The 27,211-nt window shown below is 41.1% G+C and overlaps 2 protein-coding genes and 1 long non-coding RNA gene across 3 annotated transcripts; all 3 read right to left on the minus strand.

Moving 5' to 3' along the window:
• Window positions 1-11,047: 11,047 nt before the first annotated feature.
• On the minus strand, window positions 11,048-13,269 carry LOC131523288 (zona pellucida sperm-binding protein 3-like). Its single transcript, XM_058749561.1, is given in 9 exon segments — window positions 11,048-11,146; window positions 11,216-11,307; window positions 11,369-11,398; window positions 11,400-11,449; window positions 11,534-11,651; window positions 11,893-12,070; window positions 12,142-12,245; window positions 12,328-12,446; window positions 12,697-13,269. Coding segments are annotated over 9 exon segments (1,320 nt in total). The 5' UTR covers window positions 13,246-13,269; the 3' UTR covers window positions 11,048-11,066.
• Window positions 13,270-15,749: 2,480 nt separating this feature from the next.
• Window positions 15,750-20,643, minus strand: LOC131523290 (uncharacterized). The gene is made up of 3 exons (XR_009266740.1): window positions 18,000-20,643; window positions 17,621-17,670; window positions 15,750-17,534 (listed from the first exon to the last, which is right to left on the minus strand). It is a non-coding gene; the product is annotated as an uncharacterized LOC131523290 (long non-coding RNA).
• Window positions 20,644-24,552: 3,909 nt separating this feature from the next.
• LOC131522646 (zona pellucida sperm-binding protein 3-like) lies at window positions 24,553-26,749 on the minus strand. The gene is made up of 8 exons (XM_058748259.1): window positions 26,190-26,749; window positions 25,821-25,939; window positions 25,635-25,738; window positions 25,386-25,563; window positions 25,035-25,152; window positions 24,868-24,950; window positions 24,715-24,806; window positions 24,553-24,645 (listed from the first exon to the last, which is right to left on the minus strand). The coding sequence occupies exons 1-8, from the start codon at window positions 26,736-26,738 to the stop codon at window positions 24,566-24,568; spliced, it is 1,323 nt and encodes a 440-aa protein (XP_058604242.1). The 5' UTR covers window positions 26,739-26,749; the 3' UTR covers window positions 24,553-24,565.
• Between the last annotated feature and the right edge of the window lie 462 nt (window positions 26,750-27,211).

The raw sequence follows: 27,211 nt of genomic DNA on the forward strand, positions 1-27,211 counted from the left end.
CAAAGCGACTTACAATTGGGGAATACATAAAGCGATTCATCTTGAAGAGGCAATCAGACGGACGAAGTGCTTGCAACAACAAGTCTCAGACATTCTCAGACAAAGGACGGAATAAGTAAAGAGAGAGTTTTTTTTAATTTTTTATTAAAGTTTAGGATGAAGTGCTGTCGAAAGAGTTGAATTTTCAGTTGTTGCTTGAAGATTGACAGGGATCCAGCATTCCGGATAGGGGTGGGAAGATCATTCCACCAGCCAGGAATGGTGAACGAGAATGTTCTGGAGAGTGATTTTGAGCCTCTCTGTGATGGTATCACGAGGCGTCGCTCACTAGCAGATCTCAGATTTCTGGAGGGGATGAAGATTCTTAATAGAGAGTGCAAGTAAGCGGGTGCTGAGCCTGTGGTTGTTCTATATGCAAGCATCAGTGTCTTGAACTTGATGCGAGACGCGACTGGTAGCCAGTGCAGGGAGATAAAGAGAGGTGTAACATGGGCTCTTTTGGGCTCGTTGAAGACCAGTCATGCCGCTGCATTCTGAATCATTTGTAGAGGTTTGACTGTGTTTGACGGAAGTCCAGCCAGAAGAGCATTGCAATAGTCCAGCCTAGAAATGACAAGGGCCTGGACAAGAAGTTGGGCAGCATGCTCTGTCAGAAAGGGCCTGATCTTTCTGATGTTGTATAGTGCAAACCTGCAAGATCGAGCAGTCTTTGCAATGTGGTCTTTGAAGGTCAGCTGATCATCAAAGGTTACACCAAGATTTCTGACCGAAGTTGATGGGGTTATTGTTGATGAACCTAACTGGATCGTGAAGTCATGCTGTAGAGTCGGAGTGGTAGGGAGGACAAGAAGCTCAGTCTTTGCCAGGTTGAGCTGCAGGTGATGTTCTTTCATCCATGCCGAGATGTCCGCCAGGCAGCCTGAGATCCGTGCAGCTACCGTTGGATCATCTGGTTGAAAAGAGAGATAGAGCTGTGTGTCATCAGCATAGCAGTGGTAGGAGAATCCATGTGCCTGTATGATGGGACCCAGTGATGTTGTGTATGTGGAGAAGAGGAGGGGTCCAAGAACTGATCCCTGAGGAACCCCAGTGACCAGTCGATGTGCTTTGGATACCTCCCCTCCCCAGGCCACCCTGAAAGACCTACCAGTGAGATAGGATTCAAACCAGCGAAGTGGAATCCCAGTGATGCCCAGTGATGAGAGGGTGGACAGGAGTATCTGATGATTGACAGTGTCAAAAGCGGCAGATAGATCCAGCAGAATGAGGACTGATGATTTGGAATGGGCTTTTGCAATTCGCAGGGCTTCAGTGACCGAGAGTAGCGCAGTCTCGGTTGAATGGCCACTCCTGAAACCTGACTGTTTAGTGTCCAGTTTGTCGTTCTGTGAAAGAAACAGTGAGACCTGGTTGAAGACAACTCGTTCAAGTGTTTTCGCTATGAACGGAAGGAGAGAGACAGGTCTGTAGTTTTCTAAAAGCGAAGTGTTTAATGTAGGTTTTTTGAGCAGTGGGGTTACCCGAGCCTGCTTGAACGCAGTGGGGAAGATGCCTGTGAGGAGGGATGTGTTGATGATGTGTGTGAGTGCAGGTAAGAGTGTGGGTGAGATTGCTTGGAGAAGGTGTGAGGGGATTGGGTCAAGAGGACATGTTGTAGGCTGGTTGGAAAGGAGAAGCTTGGATACTTCAGCCTCAGTGAGGGGACAGAAAGAGAAGATGGGAGTTTTAGCAGTGGATGTGGTAGGTTGAGGGTCCTGTGTGCGTGGAGGTGAAAACAGACCACTGATCGATCTAGTTTTGTCTGTAAAAAAAGTGGCAAAGCCATCAGCTGTAATAGAAGTGGTGGGAGGAGGTGGAGGGGGACAGAGGAGGGAATTAAATGTTCTGAAGAGATTACGCATGTCTGGAGCGCTGTCGATCTTGTTGTGGAAATGTGAGGATTTGGCAGTGTAGACTTTAGCAGAGAAGGATGTGAGCAAAGACTGGTACCTACTGAGGTCCTACAGATCGTTTGATTTGCGCCATTTTCTCTCTGCCGCTCTGAGTGTAGTCCGATGTTCACGAAGAACCTCGGATAACCAAGGGTTGGAAGGAGCAGCCCATGCTGGCCTAGAGGAGAGAGGACAAATGTCGTCTAGACAAGAGGTTAAGGTAGAGCATAAAGTCTCAGTAGCTGCATTCACATCCAGAGATGAGAAATGGGTGGGTGATGGAAGAGAGGAGGATACTACAGAGGAGAGATGGGAGGGAGAAAGGGAACGTAGGTTTCGTCTAAAAGTAACTGGTAGGGGGGTTGGTGGCACAGGAGTAGCAAAGTGTAATGTAAATGTAATGAAGAAATGGTCCGAGGTATGTAGCGGTTGTACCAGAATGTTATCTGCTGTACAATTGCGTCTGTAAATTAAATCAAGTTGGTTGCCTGATTTGTGCGTGCTAGTGGTGGTAAGGCATTTGAGATCAAATGAAGCTAGGAGTGAATGGAAGTCTGTAGCATAAGGCTTGTCTAGGTGAATGTTGAAATCACCAAAGACTAAGAGCAGAGTGCCATCCTCCACGAAAGAGGACAGCAGCCCGTCCAGCTCCTCTAGGAAGGTGGCTAGAATTTGGCTTGGGGGACGGTAAATTACCACAATCTGGAGTTTTATAGGATCTGATACAGTAATGACATGAGATTCAAATGAGTTGTAGTTACATAGGGGATAGCGGGTTGAGTATTTCCAATTGTTAGAAATGAGCAGACCAGTGCCTCCACCCCGGCCAACTTGATGTGGGGTATGAGAGAAAGAGAAATTATTAGAGAGAGCAGCTGGGGTTGCTGAGTCTTCTGGACGAATCCAGGTCTCAGTCAAGCCCAAGATGCTGAGCGTGGATTTTAAAGAAAAAGCAGAAATAAAGTCAGCTTTGTTGACAGTTGACTGACAATTCCAGAGACCCACAGAGAAGGAAAGAGGTGTAGTGGAGGAGGTAGAGATAAGGCGCAGGTTAGCAGGGTTACGTTGCCGTCCGCGTGTGATGTTAGAGCGTGGTTGAGAGAGAACCGGAATGGTTTGGAAACACATGATAGAGGTGGAAGGAAAAAGGATAGAAAAGGAGAGTGTGTAAGGGAAGGGTGAAAAAAAAATTATACTTAAGTGTGTGGCTCGGTGTCGTTGCTCAGTTAAAGTCGCGCAGGAAAAGTCGTTGGTCTTTACCCTCGTCGGTCTTCACACAAGGAGGCTGAACGCTTCCGCTGATGCTTCCGCGTCAGCGCTCGGACCTATGATAAATGCAGCCTAACCCACTACAGTGAAAACAGCTGTGGCCGGCTTCTGATTGGCCCAGCCAATAGCCAAGTGCAAATAGCTCAAGACGAAACTAACACTTCGCTTGCAAGGAGCAATGAAAATGATCCAGGTTCCTTCTTAGCCGAGGTGCAAATTATTATAATTACCAGTAAGTGAAATCAAACAAAAACCTCAACGAAAATGCAGAATAGAAATAGATGGGAAACTAAGTATTCCTTCCTAACAGCAAGTAAATAATTTAAACAACAGATCTATGACCAAGTATTGCAACACTTACGCGCTGCTGTCCGTCTCTTCTGGTGACTATTCGGCTTCTCCCGAAATACAGTTGGTTGCAGCCTATTTTTTATTCATTTGATTATTTAAAGTGTATTTTCTGTATACTTTTATTTTTGGACTAATAATAAAGTCAACTAATTGTATGTGAGAGCGTCAGTGGTAATATCAATGTGTTCCCATTGGTCAGTGTTAGAGGAGCTCAGCTTAGCCTGACAGTTAGCCTGCTCCTGACCAGGTTAGTTTGCCAACATAAGTTGCCACAGTGACTGAGCTATGGTAATTTTGCTTTCAGAAACCAAATCAAGTGAAAATAAGTCAGAATTACTGAAATAAGCCTGGCTTATTTGGTAAACTTGTTTTATGGAACAGGCCCCAGATCAACCTCAATTCTTTCATGTTTGCGCGAATCATTTCTCACCAGACTGCTTCATAAACGAGGGTCACTTTAAAGCTGGTTTTGCCAAGAAGCTGCTCCTGAAAAAAGGATCGGTAACAACTATTCGTGTTCCTGCTGCACCTCCAGAAGAAGTGAGTGTAACGTTTTATTAACCTTTATATCAGAGGTACTCACTATTTTATTCATGATGAGAGCCGCACTGATAGGACAAAGTCAATTGTCACTTTTACCGCAAAGTATCAAAAGTTACATCCAGTCATAAAGAGCATGTCTGCTTATCAAGCTGCCATCCCTGAATATATATATACAGTGAGGAAAATAAGTATTTGAACACCCTGCTATTTTGCAAGTTCTCCCACTTAGAAATCATGGAGGGGTCTGAAATTGTCATCGAGGTGCATGTCCACTGTGAGAGACATAATCTAAAAAAAATCCAGAAATCACAATGTATGATTTTTAACTATTTATTTGTATGATACAGCTGCAAATAAGTATTTGAACACCTGTCTATCAGCTAGAATTCTGACCCTCAAAGACCTGTTAGTCTGCCTTTAAAATGTCCACCTCCACTCCATTTATTATCCTAAATTAGATGCACCTGTTTGAGGTCGTTAGCTGCATAAAGACACCTGTCCACCCCATACAATCAGTAAAAATCCAACTACTAACATGGCCAAGACCAAAGAGCTGTCCAAAGACACTAGAGACAAAATTGTACACCTCCATAAGGCTGGAAAGGGCTACGGGGAAATTGCCAAGCAGCTTGGTGAAAAAAGGTCCACTGTTGGAGCAATCATTAGAAAATGGAAGAAGCTAGACATGACTGTCAATCTCCCTCGGACTGGGGCTCCATGCAAGATCTCACCTTGTGGGGTCTCAATGATCCTAAGAAAGGTGAGAAATCAGCCCAGAACTACACGGGAGAAGCTGGTCAATGACCTAAAAAGAGCTGGGACCACCGTTTCCAAGGTTACTGTTGGTAATACACTAAGACGTCATGGTTTGAAATCGTGCATGGCACGGAAGGTTCCCCTGCTTAAACCAGCACATGTCCAGGCCCGACTTAAGTTTGCCAATGACCATTTGGATGATCCAGAGGAGTCATGGGAGAAAGTCATGTGGTCAGATGAGACCAAAATAGAACTTTTTGGTCATAATTCCACTAAACGTGTTTGGAGGAAGAAGAATGATGAGTACCATCCCTACTGTGAAGCATGGGGGTGGTAGCATCATGCTTTGGGGGTGTTTTTCTGCACATGGGACAGGGCGACTGCACTGTATTAAGGAGAGGATGACTGGGGCGATGCATTGCGAGATTTTGGGGAACAACCTCCTTCCCTCAGTTAGAGCATTGAAGATGGATCGAGGCTGGGTCTTCCAACATGACAATGAACCCGAAGCACACAGCCAGGATAACCAAGGAGTGGCTCTGTAAGAAGCATATCAAGGTTCTGGCGTGGCCTAGCCAGTCTCCAGACCTAAACCCAATAGAGAATCTTTGGAGGGAGCTCAAACTCCGTGTTTCTCAGCGACAGGCCAGAAACCTGACTGATCTAGAGAAGATCTGTGTGGAGGAGTGGGCCAAAATCCCTCCTGCAGTGTGTGCAAACCTGGTGAAAAACTACAGGAAACGTTTGACCTCTGTAATTGCAAACAAAGGCTACTTTACCAAATATTAACATTGATTTTCTCAGGTGTTCAAATACTTATTTGCAGCTTTATCATACAAATAAATTAGTTAAAAAAATCATACATTGTGATTTCTGGATTTTTTTTTTTTAGATTGTCTCTCACAGTGGACATGCACCTACGATGACAATTTCAGACCCCTCCATGATTTCTAAGTGGGAGAACTTGCAAAATAGCAGGGTGTTCAAATACTTATTTTCCTCACTATATATATGCATATGCAATGCAAAAAATACAAAAGGGGAGGGGGCATTCTTTTTTATTTACCAGTCAGATTTGTAACTGAGACAAGATGATTTCCCTTAATGAAAAAAAGCAGGATTACTTTAACTCTGGGATGAGCGGAAGCATGCATGCATTTCCTTGACTTTTTTCATGTTGTATTTGTAACTTGTTGTTGCAATCCTTGTGAGGCATTCAAGATGTTCATTGGTGAGGTGGTTTCTCTGTTTCCTCTTTATAGTGTTCATGGTTGAGAATGTTGACTCGCAAGTGTATGTGCTCACAAAGAAGGACAGCACTTTTTGCACAAGTGGCTTCAAAGTGGGAGAATCTTCTTCAGACACCAAACTCCAGAAGTGACCAACACCTGCTCTGAGCTCATCTTTGAGAATGTCTTTTGTCTGCAGTTCTACCATATCACTTTCTACAGCAGCACACTGAGTAGGGCAGAGCAGAGTGATAGTTGGAGTTAGAGATGACACATCCACATGAAAGGGGTTTTCAATGAAGTTGAAAATCTCCTTGTGCTGATTCACATCCTTGAATCTGGATTCAAATTCCCCCCTCAGCTCTTCCAAAACATTCACAAATTCTCTGTGGCTGAAGTGCTCCAGCAGAGATGGGTCATTTGTGGTGACAGCTCTGAGTTTCTCCTTTTTTTTTCATGAGCCCAACAAGCCCCTTCTCCTTTCCTCGCATGCTAGGGGCGCCATCCGTGCACACACTTGCTAGACCTGACCAACTGAGATTTTTTTCATCAAAAAATGCCAGAAGTGCATTCAGAATGTCCTCACCTCTTGTTTCGCCAACAAGTGGAAGTAAGCACAGCATTTCTTCTCGGAAAGACTTTTCTTTAGGGAACCTTGCCCAAACATACAACTGTGCAACATCTGTCCAATCGGTGCTTTCATCCACCGCAATGCTGAAACACGGTGCTGCTGACACATCTGCGCAGAGCTGGTCACTCTCATCCTTGCCGATGTTTTCAATCCGCCTCATTATGGTGGAATCTGATAATTGTAATCCTTTAATTTGCTTAATAATTGTGTCCTTGTTGTCAAACTCAGCAAACAATAGTTCTGCTGAAGCCAAAAAGCAATCTTTCACAATTTCTGAGTCTGAGAAGGTTTTTTTTCCCTGAGCCAAAACCAGAGTGGGTTTGTTTGCATAGTAAACACAAATGGTTTGATCCATGGAGCACAAATAAAAATTCCTCCGTCCACTTTTCTTGAAATTTTCTATGCTCATCTTGTAGGGCTCGTATCTTTCTCTTTTTAGCAGGAGTGGACTCTCCACAAACCCCGTCTCCATCATCTTCCTGTCGATTTGCGGTTGTTGCATGCGCCGAATCTTTAGTTCCCTCGTTTGACACTGTCACATTGCTTTGTTGCTGTCCATTGGTGCGTGACTTTGTTTAATAAGAAATTGATAAATTTTCAGTCCGTATATAACACAAGCTGACTAGCATAAAATGCTAGAATGTTAGCATTGTTATAATGTGCGTAGTAGGCCTATGAATTGCCAGGTTAGTGTCCTCTAATTTAATTGCTCCAATTTAGCGATAGCATTTTATTTTTTAATGAATGCCCAAGTATATTCCATATTCACAAGCATGTGATGAATAGAGGGTTTGCATAATATATATTTGTTAATTTATTTTTAATGATCTTAAGTTTTTTATATATCTGGAAAGACCGCCAAAACGGCAGTTTGCCATAGCAACTCTGCAGTGAGTCAGTGACACGGACATAAGAGCAGAGCAATTTTAAATATCTTTTCTAGTCTATATTTCCATCTTGTAATGCCGCGGTTTTGAGTATTTTTTTTTTATGTTATAGCCCTGCTTGATTTTAATGTTTTTATGAAATATCTGTATTGACTGCATGATCATATTACCGTATTAATTACTGCCATGCGATCCACAAATTAAAGCTTGGCGAGCCATGCAATGAGTAACACTGATCTACTAAATAAATAAATAATAGAAAAATAAACATATACATGAAACATTCTCACTTGATAATAGAAATGTAAGTATTGAAGCGTCACTTTATTTTAGCAAACCTACCTCTACAATGGCTGCCATATTTTTGATGGACTCCTGGTAAAATGATCTGTTTTCTTATTTTGCCGAACCTGCAGCAAATTTCATTTATTTCTTCAACATTAATCAGAGGTGATCTTTCTTTTTTTTTAAATTGGTTTTTAAGCACATCCTCTGCCAGTCTTTACTCTCAAGAACTGGTATTTGGTAACAAGGGCTGAAGACATCTTGTTGTGTTCGCCTGTTGTATACCTGAAAATAGAGTCATGAAATTATAGTTATAAAGGCAGTTATAAAGTACATAGAAACAGTATTATTTTAATTCAACATACTACCTTGATAGGGACAATGGTGTCTCTTTTGAGAATTGATGATAATAGCGCGCTGCTGTCGTCCACGTTCTTCACAAATGAAGTAGCGGCACGTGACCAAGCACTCAATGTAGCTCACAGCGCCCTCTGTTGGTGAAAATAATCAATACACGAGTGCTCTGGTAACCAGCAGGCTAAAATCTTAAAAAACATCTTGAAATAAAACATCTGAGAAAAGGTCCTCAGGTGTAGTAACCATGGTATATGTGGAATAATTAACTGTGGACCGGTAAACTGACTTAATATTGTGGCCACATTAACATCGTTTGTACTTAATTTTTCTGCAATTCTGTGGCCCGTCGTCATTTATTCATTATGAAACACACAATTATTACATTACGTAGGTGTTATTTTCATGGCTTTTTAAAAAGATCATAGTTTATTTGAAAGGTTTTGTTGTCTTACCTCAGATATTCGTGCTGCTCCACTGAGTGCCGCTGCTTGCGCTTGAATGTTTATAACGGTTTTTCCATGCGACCTCTGACCTCGCGCAAAACAGTTTCAGTGCTTTACGTTGCGTTACGCACCAAGCCCAGAAACCCTTGGCCTGGTTTAAATGTTTTTGTTTTGTTTCTATTCTCAAAATCGGAACAATATAATAAAAATAGTAAGAATAATAGTATAATAATGATAATGATAAAAACAACAATAATAAAACTAATAAGAAAAATAATCTTGCTGATGAAACCTTGCATAACACATAGATTTGCTTCACATTTGAAGGAGTGTTACAGAATGACATAATGGTGTTCCTCAATAATATAAACACGTGCCCAACCTGATCATGTCTAAAAGGTGTTTGCCAACCAGATTCATTTACAATAATTCACTTTTGTTCTGAGCTAAATTAGTAGGCTTTCTGAGATTGAAGGTTGAATGTGAAATGTTAAAGGATGCACAGGTGTAAAATATGAAGATAGCCTATTGAATATAAAGTTTGTTTTTAGGGGTAAGAATTTCACCCTCTCAATTTAACACAGAATAGCTTCTTGTTCATTTCTGAACATAAAACTTTGATTTTTGTGATTTTTAATTTGGGTTCTAAAAATTGACAACAACATGGTGCCCTAAAGGTTATTGTGCAATTTAGAGATATGTGAGGTGCATGGGGCACAGACGAAACACATTGTATCAACTCAAGGCCTAAACATTGTGGTTAAACTGATGGAGGCCACAACTGCATCTGACATCACAATTAGTAACTGAATAAGAGTAAATTCATTAATACTGAGTTTGTGAATTAGTAATTTACTAATGTAACAAGCAAATGATGTTCTAACTATACGCAGTCTAGTCTTTACAGTACATCTTAGAAAAGGTTCATGAAAGAACCTTAACTACGCTAGGTTCTAATATGAACCTTTTACCACAACAAAGGTTCTAAAAATAACTGCCAAATAACCAGCGGATCATTATAGAACCTTTAAATTCAACTGAACTTTTTTGATAGCTAGAAGTTCATATTTGCACTTTAAAGTTATTTTTAAACGCTAAAGGTTTAATCTCTTCTTAGAGTGACAAGTAATTCACAATTGTGTTGTGAAGGGAAAAGCGGTGTTTGTAAAAAAATCCAAGACGTTTAACTTTAAACGGTTGCTTCTGGCCAAAACAGCCATAATCACACTGGCTTGTAAAGTGCTTGATCTGTGCATTCTTCTTTCCTGATTCAGATGAGACCACTTTTTTGCTGGAGAACGCAATATTATGGACGGATTCCAAATTAAAACCCCTTGGGCTAAGTTTCCCAAAAGCATCGTAAACTTAAGTACATTGGAGACCCATTGAAGGCTTACGATGCTTTTGGGAAATGCAGCCCTGATTGATTTATTTCTTAAATACACAGCCTTTTGCTTCACAATACATTAATTGATGGACTGGAGTTGTGGGGATTACTTGTATTTTTAACAAGAATCCACAGCTCTGCAATTGCTGATCGAGTTTCAAATAGAAATCAGATCTTGACTGTCTTCAAGCACTAAAACAATGAAACATAAGGACCCAAGTCAATGGTCCCAAACTCAAAGTAATATTAGTGAACCTGTACTATGCAAGAAAATGCCTGAGATGTTGCGCAAGTGACAAACCAATATACTTGAAAAGGTCATCCACTGGGATTCCACATCTTAATTCCAGACAATATTAAAAGTTTTAACTTCAGTGTGGTGAGTGATTTATTAAATCTGATCTGCTACTACGCAAAAGCCTTACGTCAAGTTAGGCACACTAAATATTAAACTTAAATGACACGCTTGCCATTCTCAGAATTTAAAATACTTAAGACCTACAAATAACCCATTTGAAGGTTGAAAACTGGGAGTATGCTTCTTTTAATCAAACCTTAGTTTTAAAATTGTGCCCATACCAGCAGGTCCCCACTCTGGTCCAAAAGACTGGCAACAAGGTATATTGGGGAGCAAATTTAAAATCATGATCAAATCTATTTTAAGTTACCAACATATGCACTGAAGTTCTTGCTCCTTTTAAGACACATGCAAGATCTGCAGTGCTTCACGGAAGTTGGTGTTCAAGCAGAACCCTTTTGGAACTCCAATTAGTGGAACTCCCTTTATAGCTTCATAGGCAATGTATTCCACTTTTAAACCATTCTTCAAACGGTTCACAGTAGGTCTATCTAAAGGTTAATATGAAGTTCCCTACCGAGAAGAGGACTTTCCTTCAGGAAACAGAATAGGGATTACCAGTTTCCCCACTCTTACAGTACTCAATTGGTTAAACTAGACAAGAAAAACCAAACCAGAAACAAGAATAGATTTTTCCATTTATTGTGAACCAGCAAAAGTCTTCTGTCGCTCGCGAACCATTACAGGACCGAATGTGGCCTTGCCTTCCCACTGAACACCTAGAAAGAGAAAACCAGTTAATAACAGCACTTGAAGTGTCAGAAGCAATCTTAAAAGCAGCTACCTACCCCCAAAGGGATAAGCAGCAATTCCACCATCAGGACCACATGTTGAGTCACAGCAACCACAAGCCTGGTGGTTTCCATCAGCAGCAAACCACCTGCAAGCATTTAAAATAAGATACTGCACCTTCAACGCGTTCTTAAGTAGCATGAACATACCCATTGGCAAAGGAACAGGATTTGGAGAGCATCACTGGGTGCAGAAGCAAGAGTGGCCTTCAGAATACACATTATGTAGATCTGCAAGAGACAGCACAGGTAAGAGATACCAAAACCAGAGCAGATGGGAAGAGAAAGCACATTCATTCAACACTCAGTACGTACAAAAGGACTGTCTCCCTCCTGGAACATGAAGGCCTCCAGCTGGAACTGGATCTTGTCTTCCCGGGACCGAGGCATGAAGCGCGAGCTGGAAGCTGTAGCCTTGGAATCCACAAGGCACCTGAAAAAGTGGTGACAGAACTCAATGTTGACTCTAGCAGCAAGTCACTGGACCTTAATAGGGACCAAAAACAAAGAAAAAAAAACCCTGCTCAAGAACGCCAAGTGCCATGACCCAGTGATTCTCAGGTGATGGCAAAAAGCACTTACAATGAGGAACTCATACCGCTAGTCATTGACACTTGCCCTAGTTCTCAGTGACAAAGTGGTTACAGGGAGCAAACGCAACAAGTCAACCTTACCCATTATTCTCAATGAAGGAATATCTCGGAAGAGCGGTCACATCAGGTACTTGAGTGGCCACACAGTGGTCCACAAACACACGCAGTGGGACGTGGTTGTACACCTTCACAGACGCCTCAATATTAATAATGTCACCCAGGAAATAGGAGTTTGAAGGCCTCTCATAGGACCAGTCATCTGCAAGAGGGAAGAACAGATTAGGCACAGCCTCATTCACAAGGCTTAAGGTCTAAAGAAACTGCACCAACCCATCATGAGCTTCAGGGAGAACAGCAAGACTTCCTCTCCAACCTCCGTTGATGCATAAGGGATCCAAGTTGGCCTCAAAGCATTACTGCTCACATTATGAAACCTGTGGTTCAAGGAGGTAGCAAATAAGTGGTCTTCCAGTTGCATCACCACAACAATGCTGAAAGTCACATAAGGTCACTCACCTTTGATAGTGGCATTGAACACCAACAACTGCACCATCTGCACGAGTAATCGGAGTGCCAGCGAGCGCCTCAGGTGTGTAGGTAAGAGCAAAGGTGTAGACAAGCTCATCCTCGGTCATCTGTAACAGATTTAAGTTGTTACAAAGTATTCTCAGCTACGCTCTTCAAAATAAAAAGGGGTTTAAGCAGCCAGGCCATAGAACCACTCTTGGTTCCTCAAGAAACCTTCCAGTGACCAATTCTTAAAAGAATTGTCCACCTTTAAGGAATGGAAAGGTGCCATGGACATTAAAGATTCAAGGAGCTATTGACAGCAATAGAGAACCTAATTTTATTGGTGTAATACAATAGTAAGATTTAACATCTTACCATCAACACACTGTTGCAGTCCTGCAGTTCATACTCAAAGAAAAGCACCCTGGAGCCAGGGACCCAGCCAACAACAGGACATCCTCCCAAAGACAGACCAGATGGCTGGATCAGCTGACCATTGCTAAACAAGTCCTGCTGTACCTCCACAAGAACCTGGTTCTCACCGCATTGAATAGCTGCACTACTGGGAGTCACAGGTTGCCTCAACTGGAAGTCCACCGCCACCTCGCTCTGCAGCTCTGGAACGATGGGAAACCTCCAGACCAAAGGCTTCACTGGACCCTGCAACACCTGCTTCTCCTGAACACCAAGAGGCTCTTGTGCAAATTCTCTGGAGACATGACTCTGAAACTGAGAAACCTTTTGTAAAGGGTTCCTGAACCCTTGAGAAGAAAGAGCAGGACCTCTGGAAGCTGGATCTGATTGCGGCTTCATGCTTCTTGGACTTTGACTGTATCTCAAACTTCCCCATGCATACTTCAGGTCAAAGACCACAATCATAACCAGCACTAACACACCTTGCAAAACACCCATCCTGACAAGCATTGACACAACACCACAATATCCACCAATACTTGTCTTTGGCATTAAGTACAGCTTTGAATTAAGGTGGCTCCTCCCCCTTCAGCTTAATTGATTACCTTTGATTCTCCTCTGGACCTGTAGAGTTTATGCATTAGCAAATGAGAAAGTTCTAAAGTGTCACTAGCCAATAGAAAGCTTGGTATGAATCTGAGGGTTTTGTCTACACTCACTCAATTTTACAATTAAATTTTGGCAGTTTGTCTATGATAGGCAATGTGATTTAAAAAGCACCTAAGATCACACAAATAATAGAGATTTTTCATAATCTCTCTTTTAGAAATTTTAGTTTATTATTAGAACAGCTCTGGAAAAAAATTGCATTAGATTAGATTAGATTAGATTCAACTTTATTGTCATTACACAAGTACAGGTACAGGGCAACGAAATGCAGTTTAGGTCTAACCAGAAGTGCAATAGCAGCAAGTGCAGTATATACAATGGTTGAATAAGTGCAGGACAAGGATATGTACTGAATATATGTATAAATATATATAGAAAGATGGTTATTAATATAAACAGAATTTACAGGTGATATGTACTATCAATATAATATATATACAGATGACTATTACTATAAACAAGGTGTAAAAGTGCAGTGGAAGTGAATGCATATTGCAATTAGACGTACGGTGCAAAATGTTAATGTAAACATTGATAATGTAAACAACAGTCGGCAGTGCAAATTAGCATAGTCCAATTTAGGTATGGTAGTGCAAGATACAAAAGTAAACAGTTGTTACTGTAATAAAATTTACATTCAGTAGTGCAAATAAGGCAGATGTGAGGTAGGAGAGAAGAGTTAATAATATATGAGGAAGTGGATCAACGGGGGTTAGAGTTCAGTAAAGAGACAGCTCTGGGGAAGAAACTGTTCTTTAGTCTGCTGGTCCTGGTCCGGAGGCACCTGAAACGCCTACCGGAGGGCAGGACAGAAAACAGTCTGTGGGCTGGGTGAGAGGAGTCCTTAAGGATGCTGCGAGCTCGATGCAGACAGCGTTTCCTCTGGATGTGTTCGATGGCAGGTAGTGGAGTCCCTGTGATGCGCTGGGCAGTTTTCACCACCCGCTGCAGTGCCTTGCGCTCCGCAACAGAGCAGCTCCCATACCATACTGTGACACAGTTGGTCAGGATGCTTTCTATTGCGCAGCGATAGAAGTTCACCAGGATAGCCGAGGAGAGCTGATTCTTCCTCAGTGTCCTCAGAAAGAAGAGGCATTACATCACTTTCTCACCAATGGATCATCTGCAGTGAATGGGTGGCATCAGAATGAAAGTCCATAAAAATATTTTTTTAAATAGTTAATAGTTTAATAGTTTTGAAGGGAAAAGCAGTGTTTGTAAAAAATCCATCAAGATGTTTAACTTTAAACGGTTGCTTCTGGCCAAAATATCCATAATCACACTGGCTTGTAAAGTGCTTGATCTGTGCATTCTTCTTTCCTCATTCAGATGAGACCACTGGAGGACGCAACATTATGGATGGATTCTAAGTTAAAACTCCTTGGGCTACAGCTGTGTCCCAAAGTTAAGTGCACACACTTCGAAGTGCACGGACCTGGAAGGCCACGCCTCTGAAGTGCACGAAGGACCCTCCGAAGTGCATGAGACACTGCGCCTTTGCAGGATTTCCTAATTGCGCCACCAGGTGTTCCCGATTGCCGCTCCTGTCACATAGCAACGGTATGAGAGGAGAGCTGCCATCCTGACAGGACAGGTGGAGCCATAATTGCTGATTTTTGTTTTTACGTTTATGTCATAATCAGTGTTGGGCAGTAACTAGTTACTAGTAACATAGTTACTGTACTAATATTACTTTTTGCAGTAACTAGTAGAGTAACTAATTACTAGTAAGATTTCAGTAATAATAATACAGTTGCCATCCATAAAACAGCTTAGTTACTTTTGATGTCTCAACCCTACTGATTTAAAATCCAACAATCAAATAATTCCTAGATTTATTTTCACGACTTACACATGCATGTGATGTCCCCAGTGCAGCAGACAAGCTTTGAATATGGAAAAGCTTACATTCAGCAGATAGAAATATTGCATTATATTGATTTTGTCAGGAAAAAAATAAATAAAATCTGAACACTGTTGGCTTTACTTTACTCTGGCATTACATCCCACCCACATCCCTCTGATCAACATGTGGTACATTATATTACTATAATTAAAAATCTTTTTGGAAAATTAAAACGTTTCTTACAAACTTATGTGATTTGATAAAATACATAATGAAATATAATCGTATATGGGTAACGGAGAAATTATAATTAGCTTCAAGCTACACGTGACAATTAATGAGATTAATACAACACTTCTACTTGAATGTCACTATCAATCACTATTGAGTTGTTGGTTATAACTTCTGACTGCGCCCTACACTGGTCATAATGGAGGAGACCGTGATTCGCCAAGACCGAGGCCAGGTAAATTACACTGGTTTGCTGAGTCCTTAATTGCCGGATTTTTAACTTTAAATGCAGGTCTTGGCTTTGCGCTTACTTGAATAATGTAATGATACATAAGAAAAACTACAAAACACAAAACCTAACCCTAACACACACACACACGTTCAAATGCTGACTGATATCTGACAAAGGTGCGCTTTTATATAGTTTATTGTCTTGACCATGGTGATCATATGTAGACAGGTTTGCAACCTGGACTTTTTAGGCAAGCATTAAAATAAAACTGTAAATAAAAATAAAATAAAAATAGGGCATTTTTCAGCTCAATGTTCAGTGGCAGCTGTCACAGCTGAACAGTGCTCTTTGGGCGCACCGAGTCCTTCAGATGCAGCCTCTGATATAGTTTGCAATAATTTACTACCCAACAGTAGGCAACTTTAAATTTAACAGTCTTGAACATATTCAGAAGTAAAATGCAACATAAACAGTAGTGCAGCAGTAATATTAATGCAAAACCATCCTGACGAATTCTTTTTCAGAACAATAATGAAAACCTTTACTTTTACTCTCAATACCTTAAGTATATAGACTACATTATAGAGTATGTAAGATAATACTTTTAATTAGAGGACAGATATCCAGAAATGAAAACTCTGAAATCATTTACTCACCCTCAAGTTGTTCCAGGTTTGGCATTTTCCTTTTTGGGTGAACCATCCCTTCCACTAAGGTTTTAAATATGACTAGTTTTTCCCCAATGTGGTATTACTACAAGTAGTTTACTAAAGTACCTTAATATTTCTTCTACTAATTACTTTGTCATAGCTCTAAACAATTTCTCTTTTCCTTCTTTCGCTAAACCAGACCAGACCCCTGTACTGCAGGATAAAGCTGAATGTGTCAGCGCTGGACAGGTTTTTAATGATTTTGGGCTGATCAGGGAGGTGCTGACAGTGCTGCTGGATCTTCAGAGAAGTGAATGATGACATGGATGGGGTGCCACAATCCAGACCCTGGTGTTTCTCTTCTGTCTGGCCAGTGGTGCATCATACAGAGTGGTCTCCAGAGTGTTTGACATGCCTCGTTCCACTGTCCACCGCACTGTCCTCCGAGTCGCTGAGGAGGTGCTGGCCATTCACCAAGAGATTCACCTCCCGAAGACCCCAGAACACATGGAGGCTGGGCTGGGCTTAAAATTGATTTTGTTTTTCTGATGTTAAACCTAAGCAATGTTGTAAAAAGTACTTTCAGTAATGTATAGAACAATTAGTTTTAATGTGTAAAAAATTAGTTTACAGGACAAAAAAAAAAAAAAAAAGTATAGAAGGTTTTGTAATATGCATTTAAAAAAAGCATAGAAGGTTTTGTAATATGCATTAAAAAAAAAAAGGATAGAAGGTTTTGTAATATGCATTAACAAAAAAAAAAAAAAAGGTGCATAACAATTACTTCTCTTTTATTTACACATGTGAATATGCATAAAAAAAAAAAATGTACAGAAACTACTCAGGCTCATTTACAAATAAATTAAATTACAGAAATGAATAACGCATACAACTTACCATTTCATTTTTAACTTGCATCACAAAAATAAACTGCAGAAATTAGGTTGTTTCATTGACAATGTGACACACACACAAAAAAAAGATACTTTTGTATCCATTTTCTCCACTGTTTTCTCTTCTTGAGAGAAGGGTAAATAAAAAATTATTTTTTCTCTCCCTGCTCTCCTGTGCTCTTCTCTCCTCTGTCTCTCTCTCTGGAATTGGATGTCCTTCCTGAGTAGCTCCACCAACTTCCACTCACCCCCTCACCTGTCCCGGGACACTTACAATCCTAAGGCAGAGCAAATAAACCATGCCTGTTAACAACAACAACAGCACAATGGATTTCAGCAAAAATGTGTCTATTAACTTGATTACTTTGTATTTTTAAGTCCTTCCCCAGCAGGCTCATTTTCTCCAGAATATTCCTAAAACAAGAGAAAATGGAAACACTTATGAAAAATATTTAGACAGTGGTGCAGTCTTTGAAAATATGTACAACATATTTAAACATATGTAACAATTGGTGCAACATTAGAAAATATAACAGCAGCACATGCATACAAAATACTGAAGTGCTCAAGTTTGGTTAAAACGGGTGGACATATCTTGCATGACAGCACTACAAAAACACACCAAAGGGAAAGACTATTGGCTTATATACTGGTCGTCTTGTTTGTAGGCTGTGTGTTTAAAAAAAAAAAACTGGCTTTTAACACTTTAGCTTGGTATTTGAGTAAATGAAAACAATACTTACATTTCAATGTGAATACCCCACAGAACTCTCATCCGCCATGTTCTTTGAATATAAATTCCATCGTCATCTGCGTGCGAGTGATTCTGGGATATGGTAGGGTGCGAAGTGTCCATCAGATGTACAATTCATTTTCCTGGGAAACGGAGGGCGCATTTGAAGTCGCTTTCAAATTACTGCAGCCTTCGTCGCGCCACAGTGACACAATCGGCCTTGGAATGCGGTCTTCGGAGGGCGCATCCTGAATTGGGACAGCTTACGTCGTGATGCAGTCGCACTTCGGAGTGTGTACACTTCACATTGGGACAGTCTTCGTAGTGTCGGTGTGATGCAGTCGCACTTCAAATCCGGTCTTGGAAGAGCGCACTCAACTTTGAGACACAGCTTACATTTCCCAAAAGCATCGTAAGCTCAAGTACATCGTAGACCCATTGAAAGCTTACAATGCTTTTGGGAAATGCAGCCTTGATTGATTTGTTTCTTAAACACACAGCCTTCTGCTTCACAATTCATTAATTGATGGACTAGAGTTGCGTGGATTACTTGTATTAGCAAAAATCCACAGCTCTTCAATTGTTGATCTTGAGTTTTAAGTGGAAATCAGTTCTTGACTGTCTTCAAGCACTAAAACAGAAGGATCAGAGTCAATGGTCCTAAACGCAAAGTAATAGTCAAGTCAAGTCAAGTCACCTTTATTTATATAGCGCACGTCAAAGCACTTAACAGTATCAAATTGGAGGATAGAGTGTCAGTAATGTATAATGATAAGATTAAACACTCAATTTTCAATTTTCAGTTAAAGGCATTTCATTATTGAATTCAGAGATGTCATTGTCTAGCTCAGTTTAGTTTAAATAGTATCTGTGCAATCAAATCGGCGATAATCGCTAGAAATTAAGTGTCCCCAACTGAGCAAGCCAGAGGCGACAGCGGCAAGGAACCAAAACTCCCTCTGAGACAGAATGGAGAAAAAAAAAACCTTGGGAGAAACCAGGCTCAGTCGGGGGGCCAGTTCTCCTCTGACCAGACGAAACCCGCAGTTCAAAAGTTTATATTTCTATTTTAATTTTGTTGCAATTTCTAACAATAGTAGTATTATGTAGTTAGGTATTTTATTATATTTTAGTTATTTTTGGTTGATATATCTGGGGATATATCTCTGGGGGTCATCTGGGTGTCCTGGTCTCCGCTGACGATCAGGGCTGTAGACATCATCTCTTGGTGCTGATCCACCATCTGATCGGATACGGACTGAGAAACAGACTAGGAAAGAAACAGACAAATATTAGCGTAGATGCCATTCAACTTACGATGTAACGAGTACATCGTGTTTTATGGGGAGTGTTCCCGGTTCCGGTTGATCTAATTAATGCAGCCTAACAATCCTTTAACGGATTTGAATAATAGAAGCGTATTAATGTGTTATGTGTAAGCCAGGCTAAAGAGATGGGTCTTTAATCTAGATTTAAACTGACAGTGTGTGTCTGCCTCCCGAACAGTGTTAGGTAGACTGTTCCAGAGTTTGGGTGCTAAATAGGAATAGGATCTGCCGCCCGCAGTCGATTTTGATATTCTAGGTATGATCAAACGGCCGGAGTTTTGTGAACGCAGCGGACGTGGAGGACTATAATGCGATAAGAGCTCGCTCAAGTACTGAGGAGCTAAACCATTCAGGGCTTTATAAGTAATTAACAAGATTTTAAAATCTATCCGATGCTTGATAGGGAGCCAGTGCAGTGTTGACAGAACCGGGCTAATATGGTCATATTTCCTGGTTCTAGTAAGGACTCTAGCTGCTGCATTTTGGACTAACTGTAGTTTGTTGATTAAGCGTGCAGAACAACCACCCAATAAAGCATTACAATAGTCTAACCTTGAGGTCATAAACGCATGAATTAACATTTCTGCATTTGACGTTGAGAGCATTGGTCGCAATTTAGATATGCTTTTGAGATGAAAAAATGCAGTTTTACAGATGCTAGAAACATGGCTTTCAAATGACAGATTGCTATCGAACAGCACACCTAGGTTCCTGACTGATGAAGAAGAATTGACAGAGCAGCCGTCAAGTGTTAGATAATGTTCTAGGTTATTACATGTGGGGTTTTTAGGTCCGATAATTAACACCTCTGTTTTTTCAGAATTTAGCAGTAAAAATTACTCGTCATCCAGTTTTTATATCGACTATGCATTCCGTTAGTTTCTCAATTTGGTGTGTTTCACCGGGCCGCGAAGAAATATAGAGCTGAGTATCATCAGCATAACAGTGAAAGCGAACACCATGTCTCCTGATAATATCTCCCAAGGGTTACATATAGAGCGTGAAAAGTAACGGCCCTAGTACTGAGCCTTGAGGTACTCCATACTGCACTTGTGATCGATATGATACCTCTTCATTCACTGCTACGAACTGATGGCGGTCAGATAAGTACGATTTGAACCATGCTAAGGCACTTCCACTAATGCCAACAAAGTTTTGTAGTCTATTCAAAAGAATGTTGTGGTCGATAGTGTCGAACGCAGCGCTAAGATCCAGTAGAACTAATAAAGAGATACAACCACGATCAGATGATAGAAGCAGGTCATTTGTAACTCTAATGAGAGCAGTCTCAGTACTATGATACGATCTAAATCCTGACTGGAATTCCTCACAGATATCATTTTTCTCTAGGAAGGAATATAATTGTGAGGATACTACCTTTCTAGTATCTTTGACAGAAAAGGGAGATTTGAGATCGGTCTGTAATTAACTAGATCTTTGGGGTCAAGTTGTGGTTTTTAATGAGAGGCTTAATAACAGCCAATTTGAAGGTTTTGGGGACATATCCTAATGACAATGATGAATTAATAATAGCCAAAAGAGGATCTATGACTTCTGGAAGCAGCTCTTTTAGTAGTTTAGATGGAATCGGGTCTAACATACATGTTGTTGGTTTAGATGATTTAACAAGTTTATACAATTCTTCCTCTCCCACAGTAGAGAATGAGTGGAATTGTTCCTCAGGGGGTCTACAGTGCGCTATCTGATGCGATACTGTAGCTGACGGCTGCAGGGATACAATTTTATCTCTGATAGTATCGATCTTGGAAGTGAAGTAGTTCATAAAGTCATTACTGCTATGCTCTTGGGAAATGCCAACACCTGTTGATGCTTGATTTTTCGTTAATTTAGTTACTGTATTGAATAAATACCGGGGGTTATGTTTGTTTTCTTCTAGAAGAGACGAAAAGTAATCAGATCTAGCAGTTTTTAATGCTTTTCTGTAGGATAGGGTACTTTCCCGCCAAGCTAAACGAAATACCTCTAATTTAGTTTTCCTCCAGCTGCGCTCCATTTTCCGGGCTGCTCTCTTTAGGGCGCGAGTGTGCTCATTATACCACGGTGTTGGACTCTTATCCTTAATCTTCCTTAAGCGTAAAGGAGCAACCGCATCTAAAGTGCTAGAAAAGAGAGAGTCCATAGTTCCTGTTACATCATCAAGTTGTTCTGAGCTATTGGATATGCTGAGGAACTGAGATAAGTCAGGAAGATTATTTATAAAGCAGTCTTTTGTGGTAGAGGTAATGGTTCTACCATATTTGTAACAAGAAGTTGGCTTTACAGCTTTAGCTATATGGAATATACAGGAGACTAGATAATGATCTGAGATATCATCGCTCTGCTGCAAAATTTCAACGCCACTGACATCAATTCCATGTGACAGTATTAAATCTAGAGTATGATTTCGACAATGAGTAGGTCCTGACACGTGTTGTTTAACACCAATTGAGTTTAGAATGTCTATAAATGCTGATCCCAACGAATCTCTGTCATTATCAACATGGATATTAAAATCACCAACGATTAGGACTTTATCTGCAGTCAGCACTAACTCCGATAGAAGATCAGAAAATTCTTTAATAAAGTCTGTATGGTGCCCTGGTGGCCTGTATACAGTAGCCAGTACAAACATCACAGGATTTATCATTAACACTTGTTTCTTTGGATAACGTTATATGAAGCACCATTACTTGACGAATTATACTTGAAACCCAACCTCTGAGAGATACTGAAAATATTTCTATAAATTGTAGCAACACCTCCCCTTTACCTTTTGGACGCGGTTCATGTTTGTAACAGTAATCTTGGGGTGTAGACTCGTTTAAAGTAATGTAATCATCTTGTTTTAGCCAGGTTTCTGTCAGACAAAGCACATCTAGTTTATGGTCAGTGAACATATCATTTACAAAAAGTGCTTTTGAAGAAAGGGATCTAATATTTAATAAGCCAAGCTTTATCATGTGTTTATCTGTATTATATCGTTTTTTTATTTGTTGAACATCAATTAAATTGTTACTATTACTTTGGTTTGGATGTTTTCTGTATTTTCTAGTTCGGGGAACAGACACAGTCTCTATAGTGTGATATCTAGGTGAAAAAGTTTCTATGTGCTGAGAGTTAACTGACTTTGGTGACGTGAGGTGGCTAGCAGACGATCGGTTTAGCCAGTCTGTCTGCTTCCTGACCTGGGCTCCAGTTAGTCAAGTACAAACTCTAAGACTATGTGCCATATTTCTAGAGAGAAGAGCAGCACCACCCCAGGAGGGATGAACACCATCTCTTTTCAACAGGTCAGGTCTGCCCCAAAAATTCTTCCAATTGTCTATAAAGCCTATGTTATTTTTCGGGCACCACTTAGACATCCAGCCATTAAGTGACGACAGTCTGCTATGAATCTCATCGCCACGGTAAGCAGGGAGCGGACCAGAGCATATTACAGTGTCTGACATCGTACTTGCAAGTTCACACACCTCTTTAACATTATTTTTGGTGATCTCCGACTGGCGAAGTCGAACATCATTAGCGCCGACGTGGATAACAATCTTACTGAATTTACGTTTAGCATTAGTCAGCACTTTTAAATTTGCCAAGATGTCAGGCGCTCTGGCTCCGGGTAAACAATGGACTATGGTGGCTGGTGTCTCTATTTTCACGTTCCGTACAATAGAATCGCCAATAACTAGAGCACTTTCATCAGGTTTCTCAGTGGGTGCTTCACTGAGTGGGGAGAACCTGTTTGATGTTCTGATCGGAACGGAAGAGTGGTGTTTTGACCCGCGACTATGCCGCCTCACTGTCACCCAGTTGCCCTGCTGCACGGGCTCAACCGAAACCGAACAATGTACAGGACTCCCTGAGCTAGTCGCATCCAAAGCAGTATCTACAGCCCTCACATTCTTACTGTCCTCAACTAAAGTTTGGATGCGTGTCTCTAGTTCTAAAACCTTCTCTGTCAGCCTAACTATTTCCCTGCATTTATCACATGTGAATCCCTCGCTGCTGACAGAGACAGATAAACTATACATGTGGCAAACAGAGCAAACAATAATAGCAGGAGAAGAAGCCATTACTCACCGTGATTGATGAATGATACCAACTTAACTTACCACTTACCACTGTTGTTTGATGAGCTCGTGAAAAACGGAGCGAGGAAAAAATAAAATAGGCGCGAATAGAAATGCAAATGGAACCGCGAGTGACAAGCTAACGGGCTAACAAGCTGCACTTGCGGTTTTTAAAGGAGAACGATCAAATTAGTTAGAAAGATTACACCAGAAATATGGTGGGAATTAAGTTATATATTATCACTTTAGACAAGAGGGATTGAAAGTAAGGTAGAGATTCAATAAAAAGCGAAGGTACATGGAGCTACAAACACAAACCTCTCAGCAGCACAACAGACTGAAGCAATCGAACTCAGAGGAGCAATCACAAAGTATGTGATTTATACACTACAAATCAGGGGCGAATAGTGAAACTACTACGCAAGAAAGTGCCTGACGTTTTGCACAAGTGACATACCAATATACTTGAAAAGGTCATCCACACATCTTAATTCCAGACAATATTAAGGTTTCACTCCAGTGTAGTCAATTTTCTTTTATTAAAATTGATCTGCTACTGCACAAAAACCTTACATCAGTACAGGTTCTGCAAGTTTGGCACACTAAATATTAAACCGAACTTAAATGAGATGCTTGCCATTCTCCAAGTGAAAAAAATGCCAGTGTTGATACTTTCAGGTTGAAAACTGGGAGTATGCTTTTTATCAGACCTATTTTTTTTTTTAAATTGCCTGTACCAGCAGGTCCCCCACTCTGGTCAACAAGGTACAGTATATTGGGAAACAAATTTAAAACCATGATCAAACCTATTTGGGGGATGCAGGGACAAATGAAGCTACTCATTTGAAGTTACCAACATATGGGGAGAAAACGTCACTGCATAAGACATGCAAAATATCTGCAGTGCTTCAAGGAAGTGGGTGTTCAAGCAGAACTCTTTTGGAACAAACTCCAATTAGTGGAAATCCCTTTATAGCTTCATAGGCAATGTATTCCACTTTTAAACCATTCTTCAAACGGTTCACAGTAGGTCTATCTAAAGGTTAATATGAAGTTCCCTACCGAGAAGAGGACTTTCCTTCAGGAAACAGAATAGGGATTACCAGTTTCCCCACTCTTACAGTACTCAATTGGTTAAACTAGACAAGAAAAACCAAACCAGAAACAAGAATAGATTTTTCCATTTATTGTGAACCAGCGAAAGTCTTCTGTCGCTCGCGAACCATTACAGGACCGAATGTGGCCTTGCCTTCCCACTGAACACCTAGAAAGAGAAAACCAGTTAATAACAGCACTTGAAGTGTCAGAAGCAATCTTAAAAGCAGCTACCTACCCCCAAAGGGATAAGCAGCAATTCCACCATCAGGACCACATGTTGAGTCACAGCAACCACAAGCCTGGTGGTTTCCATCAGCAGCAAACCACCTGCAAGCATTTAAAATAAGATACTGCACCTTCAACGCGTTCTTAAGTAGCATGAACATACCCATTGGCAAAGGAACAGGATTTGCGGAGAGCATCACTGGGTGCAGAAGCAAGAGTGGCCTTCAGAATACACATTATGTAGATCTGCAAGAGACAGCACAGGTAAGAGATACCAAAACCAGAGCAGATGGGAAGAGAAAGCACATTCATTCAACACTCAGTACGTACAAAAGGACTGTCTCCCTCCTGGAACATGAAGGCCTCCAGCTGGAACTGGATCTTGTCTTCCCGGGACCGAGGCATGAAGCGCGAGCTGGAAGCTGTAGCCTTGGAATCCACAAGGCACCTGAAAAAGTGGTGACAGAACTCAATGTTGACTCTAGCAGCAAGTCACTGGACCTTAATAGGGACCAAAAACAAAGAAAAAAAAACCCTGCTCAAGAACGCCAAGTGCCATGACCCAGTGATTCTCAGGTGATGGCAAAAAGCACTTACAATGAGGAACTCATACCGCTAGTCATTGACACTTGCCCTAGTTCTCAGTGACAAAGTGGTTACAGGGAGCAAACGCAACCTTACCCATTATTCTCAATGAAGGAATATCTCGGAAGAGCGGTCACATCAGGTACTTGAGTGGCCACACAGTGGTCCACAAACACACGCAGTGGGACGTGGTTGTACACCTTCACAGACGCCTCAATATTAATAATGTCACCCAGGAAATAGGAGTTTGAAGGCCTCTCATAGGACCAGTCATCTGCAAGAGGGAAGAACAGATTAGGCACAGCCTCATTCACAAGGCTTAAGGTCTAAAGAAACTGCACCAACCCATCATGAGCTTCAGGGAGAACAGCAAGACTTCCTCTCCAACCTCCGTTGATGCATAAGGGATCCAAGTTGGCCTCAAAGCATTACTGCTCACATTATGAAACCTGTGGTTCAAGGAGGTAGCAAATAAGTGGTCTTCCAGTTGCATCACCACAACAATGCTGAAAGTCACATAAGGTCACTCACCTTTGATAGTGGCATTGAACACCAACAACTGCACCATCTGCACGAGTAATCGGAGTGCCAGCGAGCGCCTCAGGTGTGTAGGTAAGAGCAAAGGTGTAGACAAGCTCATCCTCGGTCATCTGTAACAGATTTAAGTTGTTACAAAGTATTCTCAGCTACGCTCTTCAAAATAAAAAGGGGTTTAAGCAGCCAGGCCATAGAACCACTCTTGGTTCCTCAAGAAACCTTCCAGTGACCAATTCTTAAAAGAATTGTCCACCTTTAAGGAATGGAAAGGTGCCATGGACATTAAAGATTCAAGGAGCTATTGACAGCAATAGAGAACCTAATTTTATTGGTGTAATACAATAGTAAGATTTAACATCTTACCATCAACACACTGTTGCAGTCCTGCAGTTCATACTCAAAGAAAAGCACCCTGGAGCCAGGGACCCAGCCAACAACAGGACATCCTCCCAAAGACAGACCAGATGGCTGGATCAGCTGACCATTGCTAAACAAGTCCTGCTGTACCTCCACAAGAACCTGGTTCTCACCGCATTGAATAGCTGCACTACTGGGAGTCACAGGTTGCCTCAACTGGAAGTCCACCGCCACCTCGCTCTGCAGCTCTGGAACGATGGGAAACCTCCAGACCAAAGGCTTCACTGGACCCTGCAACACCTGCTTCTCCTGAACACCAAGAGGCTCTTGTGCAAATTCTCTGGAGACATGACTCTGAAACTGAGAAACCTTTTGTAAAGGGTTCCTGAACCCTTGAGAAGAAAGAGCAGGACCTCTGGAAGCTGGATCTGATTGCAGCTTCATGCTTCTTGGACTTTGACTGTATCTCAAACTTCCCCATGCATACTTCAGGTCAAAGACCACAATCACAACCAGCACTAACAGACCTTGCAAAACACCCATCCTGACAAGCATTGACACAACACCACAATATCCACCAATACTCGTCTTTGGCATTAAGTACAGCTTTGAATTAAGGTGGCTCCTCCCCCTTCAGCTTAATTGATTACCTTTGATTCTCCTCTGGACCTGTAGAGTTTATGCATTAGCAATTGATGAGAGTTACCAATGTTTATGCATTACGAACAGTCAAGAACATCACAAAACAATAGAAAGCTTTATATGGATCTGAGATTTTAATCTTCGTTTGCTCACGATTTTACAACTAAGAAACAGTTTGGCATCCTAGTACATAAACAATATTCATTAATCTCCTTTTAAGAGTTTTTAGTTTAACATAACTACTGTTTAAAGGTAATGTCATACACATAAATACAATTTGATGCAACTGAATTATACTATATATTATAAAGGAAAATATCAATAAATTATCAAAATGGGCAGGACTAAGCAGTGTAGATGTCATCTCCAATTGGTCAGGTACAATA

The sequence above is a fragment of the Onychostoma macrolepis genome, chromosome 17 (assembly GCF_012432095.1).
Source record: "Onychostoma macrolepis isolate SWU-2019 chromosome 17, ASM1243209v1, whole genome shotgun sequence".
In the NCBI taxonomy this organism is placed as follows: Eukaryota; Metazoa; Chordata; class Actinopteri; order Cypriniformes; family Cyprinidae; genus Onychostoma; species Onychostoma macrolepis.

What these genes read in the sequence shown, in the direction of transcription:
- LOC131522646 (XM_058748259.1), bottom strand. Translation starts at nt 26,738, where the DNA reads ATGCTTGTCAGGATGGGTGTTTTGCAAGGTCTGTTAGTGCTGGTTGTG. An exon ending in GTTCAATGCCACTATCAAAG is followed by an intron (nt 25,739 to 25,820) that starts GTGAGTGACCTT and finishes CTTGAACCACAG; the next exon opens with GTTTCATAATGTGAGCAGTA. An exon ending in AGGAGGGAGACAGTCCTTTT is followed by an intron (nt 24,951 to 25,034) that starts GTACGTACTGAG and finishes TGTCTCTTGCAG; the next exon opens with ATCTACATAATGTGTATTCT.